This window comes from Silene latifolia, chromosome 5, assembly GCF_048544455.1.
Source record: "Silene latifolia isolate original U9 population chromosome 5, ASM4854445v1, whole genome shotgun sequence".
Taxonomy (NCBI): Eukaryota; Viridiplantae; Streptophyta; class Magnoliopsida; order Caryophyllales; family Caryophyllaceae; genus Silene; species Silene latifolia.
Window position 1 is genome coordinate 14,635,010 of NC_133530.1, and position 10,167 is coordinate 14,645,176.

A 10,167-nucleotide genomic window follows, 5' to 3' on the forward strand; every position below is an offset into this window, starting at 1 on the left:
AGTCCACTTCGCCAGCCTCTTGGATATTCTTGTACCCTCTGCCACAAGCTCGGCGGGGGGAACCTTCTGGAGTACGGAGTCAACGGTGACATTCCTATCACCCGCCTTCTCAGGCTGCTTCTCTAATTGCCGCTCAGTAAGAACGGCGGCTTCCGACGGCGGATCTACAAAAAATTTACACAGCGCATCCATGTCAACATTCATTGACACATCGAGAGTCTCGTCATCGGGAATGCATAACGAATCGGCCTAAGTCGAACCACGGAGTTAGGTCCGTACCAGTCCGGGCCCTCTTAGACGGAGAACCGGGTGAATCTTTCTTTTCCCCGGCGACGGTAGAAGCCGGCAGTGGCTCTCTTCTCTTCTTCGGAGGAGGAGGGCCCTTCGCAACGGTCACCACCTCCTCGGAGACATCGATGACCTCCACATGTTCCTTCTGGGCCGTTGGGGTCGAAGAAGGAGTTGGGATTGACGCCGTTGCCAACCTGGACGCTGCCTTTGGTTTTCTCTTCGGCACGCCTCCGAGAACCCGTGCTTGAGCCGCCGCCGGATCCAAAGTGCCTTCACCGCTTATCCATAAGTTCGTTGGGAGCCGTCTACGATCACGCGCGTCGCCCTGAAGGTGCCGCTCAACGACGTTCCCGTCCTTATCAAGCCCTAACCTCTTCAAGGTCCTCTCGCATGATCCTGGCCAAACCGGTCTGCAAGAAACCAGACAAGAGTTACATAAAAGAAGTAAAACAAAGCTCTAAAAAACAGGAGTGTAACAGGCAAAGATGGGCCTCACACCGACCCTACTCACCCTGGTTGAGGGCCGGTATGAGGCCGACGCGGCAAAGCAGCTCATCCTGAAGAATAATCCGAGTCGGGGCACCCATCCCTTCTCAAAGATCAAACAAGCAGATCGCCCGCTCCTCGTCCGCACCAAGAGGAACCCACGGCATCCATCTTGAGCTTACTCTGGGAGACCCATTTTTCACGCTCCCTCTTACTCTCGCACCGTAAGTTGACTTGGTGCTGGAAGGACCGGGGCAGCGGATAGTCATCCGGCACTTCGACATACACCCACCGCCCCTTCCAGTCCTTGCAGGAAGAAAGCTTATCAACAGAGAGGACGCCGGCTCCATCTCGCACGCCGTACCACCCCACCTTACCACGGGGTCGATGCCCGAAGATGATGAAGCCGGCGGAATAAGTTAACTGTGGGTACCTCCCCCTTGAAAAGACAGAGCCACACGAAGCCAACTATCGTCCTAATGGCCAACGGATGCAGTTGAGCCACGGCGACGTTCATAGCTTTGATGATGGCCGCGACGTATTTATTCAAAGGAAACCGGAGGCCATACTCCAGATGCCTGATATATACGCCGATATGACCCGGAGGAGGGCAACAGACCGCCTGACCCTCCCCAGGGATAACAATTTTGTACCCCTCACCGAAGTAGAAATGACCCTCGAAAAGAGTTCCACCGAACAATCTGGCGAATTTATTGGTCCGGCACGGTCCAGACCGATCATGCACGCCTCGCCGTGATCCAGGATATGCGGCCTCTCTTCACCAGAAGGAATCCTTTCCTCACAGTCATCATCAACATCATCATCCTCCCAACCCTCCAGAGCCTTTGGATCGACTTCAGGAGACGGAGACCTAGGGCCCCCAAACCTTATCGGGATGGCGTTTAGTATCTCCTCCTCATCAAGACGCGACGGGGAACCCCGGCCGCAGCAGCTTACTAGGTCCGCACCAGCAGAAGACATGTTACAACAAAACTTACGAGTTAAAAAGAGAATTTATTTGTTTACCTTGAAGAAAAATGCCACGCCGGAGCAATGATTCTGAAATCTAGAGAGAAGTTTCGTCAAAGAGGGCTAGAAAGAAGAAAATTTTTGAGAAAATGAAATTGGTGCCCAATTTCAGGGATTAACTGCCCTATTTATAGGGGAAGGCCCATAAAGAAGGACCAATCAGGGCACAGCCCATGAAACGCCAGCCAATCAGCAAACAGACACGTGTCAGACATGCAGCCACGGAATGTCAATCATTGCAACAGTTGAACGTCAATCAATGCAACAGTGACCAAGCGTCTTCAACACGCCCCTTCAAATCTCTCTGCCTATTCATCTTCCTCAACAAATTCCTAAGTATCTGTTCTCCGCCGGCCACATGATCAACCAAGCTTGTCAGCACCGGCTGGGGCAATCAAAAGCACACGGCGCTCACAACCTCGGTCCCGGCCAGCACCACTTTCTTTTCCACATCGGATGTCCATTACACAACCATGTGGAGGGGGGATATGGTACGGCCTAAGCAGAGCCACGCCGAAGTAGGAGAAGCCGAGGCAGAAAATTTTTGTCCAAAGCAGAATATACGCTCAACATACATCGGAGCCCATACCACGGCATAGACTACGCTGGGGGCAAATTGATGGGGCATATTCTCGCACCCCCGACCGATCAACATATTGAGCAAGGTCAAAGATATCCACAAAGCAAGTCAACGGCTTTAGACGGCCCTAACCGACGCCACTGCCGGCTTTGTCTCTCGTGCCTCGGCGGGGACAACTAGCCAGCCGAGGCACACATCCGCGAACTCATATCCAAGACCCCTCGGCGGTGAGTCAACAGGGCCCGCCGGACTGCCATGGGTCCCTCGGCCAAGGGGTAGATCAGTCTTTCCACCTGCTAGCCACTTGGCCACTTGGCCACTACGTGACAAAAGGTGAAAGTCTATAAATACTCCTCAACTCTCATTGAGGAAAGGATCCAGAATTGAACCTAAGAATCACTATTCATCTGGTAATATCTTCTTTATCTCTCTACAATATATACTTCGCCAAGTAACAACAACTTATCTCTCTAAGTTCACTGACTTGAGCGTCGGAGTGAGTTCGCTCGGCCCAAAGCCGAGCCCTCAGTTTGTTCATCGTTTCAGGAGACCGCAAGGAGGATTCAACTAAAGACGTCATTCTACAAGCACGGGTGGTACCGTATAAACTGCTCTGGAATTACACCCGGAACAATACCGAAATCGAATTACAACGAAATTAGATTTGACCGCATATTCTTAGTTTAAACCTTTCGTTGTATAAACGAATATCATAGTTTCGTAAAAAGGAAACCCTTCACCTTCCAATTCTTTTCGCCTTCTTATTAAAATTATTGGTTTCTAAAAAGATTAGTAACTACAAAATAATATATTAGATTTATGTAAATATAGGAGAAAAAATTCTTAACTCTGTTATCAAATTAATATACGGATTTATATAAATGAGTAGAATAACTAAAACCACATTTTTATTGTGTACAACCGTGTCACACTATGAGACTTTCCTTTATGTAAAAAGATAATCCATTTATTAATAATAAATAAATAACGTTTTTATAAAAGTGACCGTCTCACGACGTGAGACCGTCTTATAGTACCATCTCTCGCTAGCGTGTTATGTGACAACATCAGAAGTGTATTTTGGGCAAAACACATTATATCAATGAATGAAATGTTTGGCATTTCGGAATCATATGCCATACGAGTGGATTTACTATTTGTTTCAAAAGGGATTGAATCTACCATGCATTACTACGTGTGTGGATATGTTTTAAGCGTAGATTGGTTGTCGATGGCCATATAGGGAATAAATTCTCCACCAAAATGATAAAAATTCTCAATTAATACGAACAAAAAAAGTAAATATTCTTCTAAAAAAACGCGTCTTAAATGAGCAACGATATATATTTAATAAAATCAAAAAACATAAACTAGAAATATATAACTCACATAGAAAAACCACGGATTTCGACTATTTTGCTAGTATTCACACTAGCTATTATCTTTGTGTATGAAAATAAGGGTATACCACTTATACGAAATCGGTTGTTCTATTTGATAACCGTCATCAAACGTGGATGTCATTATACCTTCAAGATAACTACGAAGGTCCTAAAAAGGTCCACGTCAAATATATGAAGTCCCATATTAATGGTAGACTTAGCGTCTTAGAGTAGTATAATATCTTTGCATGTGTTGTTTGGTTTTTTATATATCAGTTCATCGCACACACAACATGATTTATGTAACCGTACTTAGAGGGGTTACCAAATTACAAAGACCCCTTAAACACCCCTTAATTAACAATTAAAATCAACTTTAGACCATTGTTAGTCCTATACATGCATTATCGGGGAATCCATCCGTGTGAATCACTTTTGTGTCGCTGGCTGATTTAGGTTTTGTTTTGATTGGTACAAAGAAAATTAATACAGATATAAGTTTAACCTGGAGTCGTGTCCTTTCGGTTTACTCAACCAAATTTTGAGTTTTACTAGGTGGGTTTAGAATAGTCCGGATCAGATGTCCTAATTAAAATTATAAAAGCTTTTGCTTGTTATAGTCCAAGTCACCAACACACCACCACAATCCTTTTCCAGAGAGTTATGTTTTACTCTTTTTTCTTAAATTCTAGGGTAACTCATCTAACAAATTTTCAACTCTATTTTTTATGAACGAAGTTCATTTTATCTTAAAATTGGATTAATATGCTATCCGTCGTAGTCATTTATTTACTTAATTATTTCGTTTATGTGTGTTTTATTTATTTATTTATCTTTCTACATTAGAAATATTTATGGAGGGTAATGTGATCACCCTCATTACTTATTGTCCACTTGTCATTCAATAATAATACCCACAAATTATTCAAAATATATCTTCATTATCTTCTGAGTTATATATTCAAATCTTTTTGTATATTTTAATAATTCATGTCCATATAACTTTTCGTAATTCGCTTGTACACAATCTCCATTAATGATTGTTTGTTGCGGCTAGGTTTAGGTCTCTTAGGCTCTTAGCTTTGTTAGTCAAGCTTGTATAAATAATGTTGTCATGTACAATTTTTTTTTTCAAAAATAATCATTGTATTTCATTAGAAAAGAAAATACATATGCAAAAACTATCACACTATCAAACAAAACAAAATATATCCTGTTAAAAAGAGGATAAAACCGAGCTGTATGCGATAACTAGGAACATAGATGATTTATAAGCCTATGATTATCTTTCTGTTTAGTTTTCATGAACATTCAAATTAATAGCCACCAGCTAGCTATAGGATTTTCCTTTGGACAACAATTTTGCTTTCATGCATGTTCAATGTATTATATATTCAGTTCTTATTGATTCCAAGTTCTATCACAAATAGTCTCCTACTCTTTCCGTGGTCTTTGTGCCAATTTCAAAGGTAGCAAATGATCGGGATGGAGGGATTACCACGTTTAATGATTGTACAACTCTTTGTATTGTACTTACAAAAGTATGTAGAGAATAAGTGTTAGCTATTTAACTTGAGTCCCCATTTTTTTACGGTTATCATAAGGTAGTCTCTTTAGTCAAATAAAAGAAATGAAGAATATGATTCTTGTTTAAAGGAGGTGATGGAAAATTCTTACGCTATGGTGTAAATTTGAATAATGAATCTACTTTTTTTATATCCGTTATTGCGCATAGATGCTTTCGAATACTATAAAAATAGCTTAGGTGGTGGTATGGTTGGGGCAAGCGAGACGCAACATTGAAATTATTAACATCTTCACAAATTTCAAGGTATGAAGACTTTTGGTGCATGAAACTAATTATTGTTGTTATTTTTTAAATAAGTTACATGCTATTTGATTTGGTTTTATTACTTTCATGGTTTTGAATGAAACTAAGTGATTAAGATTCTTGTGTAACATGTACCATTAAAGCTCGATATGGCTACGATGCAAGAACAAAATGTCGCGGTTTGCGAGAAGACAGTCAAGCAGCCACAAAATGGTACCCAAGCCACCATGAATAACCAGACCCATTTTGCTATGACCTTAGCTAGATCTCATAACTGGTCAGGCGCTCCGGTTGGCACTTTTCCGGAGAAGATTTTTCCCAATAACAGTGCCATATTTACCCACTTGAAGGGAAACTTTTTTGGTTCCAAAGCGGCAGTGGTGTATAATGGGAAAAATGCATCAGGCGGGGACTGTTCGTGGGTTTTGGCATGGCATGCACCCGCAGATAACACATCACCTCAGACTCCTAACAGGGTAAATATGAATTATTTTAAACGCACGCACGTAATTATATTGGTGATGATAAGTTGATTAATCATTTTATTAGGTTGCAGTTTATTTTCCTTGGATCATTTTAATTTTTTTTACTTGGTTTAAATGCAGGTGTATGTTGTATGTGGCGCAAAACAAGTCATTGCCAATCTGACCTTTGATCAAATTCAGCAAAAGTTGGACACTGCATTAACTTTTGACACTTCCACCGACGCAGCTACGAAGACACGTGCTGACGGCAACATCAGTGACACAGTCCCAGACATTGCTACTCTTATCGCGGACTTTAAACTTATCCAGTAAAGTCATGGACCATAGTTGTCCATATATATAAAGTACTGTAATAATAAAGGGTCGAAAAATTACCGTGTAATCTATGCCTTCATGTTTGCTTCCGGTGCATGTACACTGGTTGCTAATACTATTACCTATTAAGAAGGTTAAATAAATCAGTAAAGTGAGTAATAATTATGACCATAAACTTTATTGTAGTCTATTTACATTGTCAAATTTGCGAGCCTAGTTACTTGTACAAGAACGCATGAGGATGAGTTTGCGATATTGAAGCCAACGCTCGTATATAGCCTTAAACTAATTGATTGGCTTTCAATAATGACCCCCTTTGAGACTACAAGTATAGAAATTTGTGGCCTACGAATAATTTTTTCGTAGAAGTTAAAAAAAAATTCCGCAATTTTTCATTTATTCATAATCACATCTATAGTGTTTCAAACCACAATATATGAATAAGAGCATGTACTCATGGGACAAATAGTATACTACTACAAAACCCTTGTCTTTATGACGCTTCCACATTGACACTTTTCCAAAGCGTGGAGCGTATTTTATTGGGTATTATGAATTCCCTCTATTCATTGCGTCTAAATTTTGAGGTCCCGCCCAACTTAACTTTTCATCGTTAAAAAATCGTACCTTAGCGCAATTGTGAAGAATTCAAAAGTCAATTTTTTCTTTCATCCTCTAAAGTAAGACAAAACCTTACTAGATCTAGAATCTGAGTTTCCCATGTTCACCAAAATACATGAAAACGCCCTTCTCTCCCTCCGATCCCGTTTGTTTTCATCTTCACGGTTGTTTTCTTCTTCATCTCTCTATTTCTTATAGGCTTTGAAATATGCACTACCAAGATTGGTTCATCATCTACACCTTCAATTCACTACATGGTCTCTAATCCTCTCGTAAGTTCTTACTTCAAACCAACCCTAATATGAAGTATCTCTTATTCTTTGTTTTGATTTTTATGTTAATTTTGTAATTTCTGTCCAATTTACATGATTTTCTATCTAATTTGGTGTATAAAGGCCACTGAATTCTCTTCATTCTATGATTAATTTGTGGGTTTTGTTAAATCCTAATAAGGGGTGTTACAAATTGTCATAAGGCCAGTCACAAAGACGAATGAAATAGTAAGCGCTCCGTAGTTTACAATTGTATTACTCCCTTCATCCCAATCATTTGTTTGGCTTTATTATTCTTTGTGACGAGTATTTTAATCGAAGGGAAACAAATGATTGGGATGGATGGAGTAATTTTGTTCAATCATGGGGGTTTGATGTGATAATAGATTTGCCGGCCTTGCCTATGTTTCTCAAGGTCTCTTCTATTTCTCTCTTTCTTTTTGTTTAGCTATGCCAATGTTTTCGTTGATTATACCGAGTATTCCAGTATTAACTCCATCTAAAATGCTTTAATTGTCTTTTGTTCTTCACTTATTTTATTATTTCATGTTACCGAAAACATGAATTTGGGATGTGGGACAGGAAAATTGATTTGAAAATGTAAATTTGGCATTTCTTATGTTAAAAACCAGTGTGGTTGTTGGTCCAAGATATATTACTTTTTATACAATCAATTGGTTAAGAAGCTGGAGCTCAACGATAGTCGTACTTTCTAATTTTCTGTATTTGGGATTTACTGTATGTTGGGAGTTTTATAAGTGTCTTTGTCTACCATCATTATAGTTAACTTCTAAAGAGCTAGGAAACATGAATTATATGAATTTGGTGACTATTCCTTACTTGTCGTTGGACTTAAATTTGTTATTATATTTTTCTTCTTCCATTTTCCATCATAGTCTAATGGTCCTTAGTTTCTTCACATTATTTACAGTGTGTGCTGCTGAAGAAATGTCAGAAGAGAGGAATGCATAGTCTGCAAGTTTAAGGAAATTAGATTTGATTGGTTGTGCTTACGCTGGGGAGGTAATAGTTACTGAAACTTCTCAGCTTCCATTCTTATCTGCTCTTTATTTCGATATTCTTGTTGAGCCTACTGAATTACGAAGTACTAAAGAGTTTAAACAAGTTTTTGTTACTTGAGCGTAAGCTTCCCGTAATGGTTCTTTGTCCTCTGAATCTCTGATGTTCTCAATCTACATTTCAACTAAGCTGCAATATCGTCGCTTTTGGTGTGCTTAGGTGTTGGAATGGGGTGGCTTTGCACAACTTAGAGTGAAAAGAGCAATAAGATTGAGTTTCAGTTGAATGTATTTAATAATGGATTATTATTCTTAGTTGCTTTTTTGAGTTTGGATGAGTTCCTTCAACATTTTTGAGCTTGGATGAGTTGTTTTGGAGAAGTTGACAGATGCATATTTAATAGTATTGGAAATATTAATGGCTTCACCCTATGTGATGGTAGAATAGCTAATCATCACCAAGTAAAATCCAAACAAGTGATCAGTTGCTGAAAAATGATACTGAATATGCTAGTCATGTGAGAGATTCATATGTTTGCATAGATTGTGATTGAATAGAATCACATAATTTATCTAATTTATCCCTCATCCCTACGACCATCTTGTTCTACTGCAACTTTTGTTTTTGCTTCTTGACATTAATATGAAAAAGTGTGCACCTGTTATTTTTGATCCATCAACTAGTTTTTAAACATTCATTTATCGTGGCTGTTTTCAAGTTGTGCTTATAGGACTACACAAAACACAAGTCTAATTCCAGTGTTCCCTCCCAAAGAATTAAGGAGATGAAGTGGGGTTAATGAACTAATAATGACTTACTATACCGCTCAATACTATGTTGTGGAAATGTGAAATAAGTAGGAATAAGAAGTTAATGGAGAGGATGCTTTTCTTTTTTACTTTATTCAAAGTCGATGGAGAGGATGTTGTGATAATGTTAAGTTTATCTTACGGTGTTTGCAGGTAAAGCAGTTGCTTAGTTCTGTGCAACGTATTGATGAAACATACAAAGCCAGAGCAGAGATTTAAGTAATTCGACTCGAACAGTAATTTTCATGCTACGGCACGCTTTATTACTGTTGTTCAATTCTAGTTTAGTCAATTAAGCTATAAAATCTTTAGATTTCCCCAAGTGACATTCAACACTTCATTATCGTTAACCGTAGTCGTGTTTTGCAGAACCTTTTTTGTTATGTCCACCAAGTATACTAGTAAACTAGCTTCCTGTACTATTTATTTGTCTGTTTTTTTGCTTCTCATTTGTTCACTTCTTTGATTCTCCAAGTTTTGGGACAATTAAGTATAGTTAAATATTATTTTTTTGCCATCTTTAACAGGTTGGCAGCCCAAAGAAATTTAATGGACCAGCTAAAAGAAAAATGAGAAGAGGGAAACTTCTAATCCAGCGAACAGATTGAACAGATTGAAGCAGTAGGGTAGATTACTAGATGAACTTTTTGTGTGGACTTGTATCTCATTTAATTTGCAAGGTTTCTTGGAATCATATTTTCTTAGACTGAACACTTGCATTTGTTATTACTACAAGGGTGTTTTAAATGCATAATTTTAGCTTTTGTAATGGGATTCTCATGATATTAGTTTTCCAATAATGTATTGTTATTTGATTGCTTTTAAATGTGAATTCACTCTCAAAAGATTGGAGGGCAAAAAGAAAAAAAAGAGCTCCAAACTTAATAACCCTCCAATTGACTTGCTGATTATGAAATATGTATTAACATATAAAAGCGTCAACAAATATAATTGCTGACACACAAAAGCGTCAAAACTGAACAACTCTACATTAAACACACCAAAAATGATCACGTTTAAAAGTGTCGAAATTTATCTTTTGACGC

At 39.0% G+C, this 10,167-nt stretch overlaps 1 protein-coding gene and 1 long non-coding RNA gene across 3 annotated transcripts; both read left to right on the forward strand.

Moving 5' to 3' along the window:
• The first annotated feature begins 5,551 nt into the window (after nt 1-5,551).
• Nucleotides 5,552-6,574, forward strand: LOC141656795 (jasmonate-induced protein homolog). Its single transcript, XM_074463848.1, has 3 exons — nt 5,552-5,599; nt 5,743-6,075; nt 6,205-6,574. The coding sequence occupies exons 2-3, from the start codon at nt 5,749-5,751 to the stop codon at nt 6,394-6,396; spliced, it is 519 nt and encodes a 172-aa protein (XP_074319949.1). The 5' UTR covers nt 5,552-5,599; nt 5,743-5,748; the 3' UTR covers nt 6,397-6,574.
• A 402-nt stretch (nt 6,575-6,976) lies between these two features.
• On the forward strand, nt 6,977-9,947 carry LOC141655931 (uncharacterized). 2 transcript variants are annotated; one of them, XR_012548250.1, is made up of 4 exons: nt 6,977-7,292; nt 8,224-8,315; nt 9,275-9,357; nt 9,649-9,947. It is a non-coding gene; the product is annotated as an uncharacterized LOC141655931 (long non-coding RNA). The 2 variants fall into 2 exon arrangements; XR_012548249.1 differs by having other exon boundaries at nt 6,982-7,292; nt 9,275-9,947.
• The last annotated feature ends 220 nt before the right edge of the window (nt 9,948-10,167 follow it).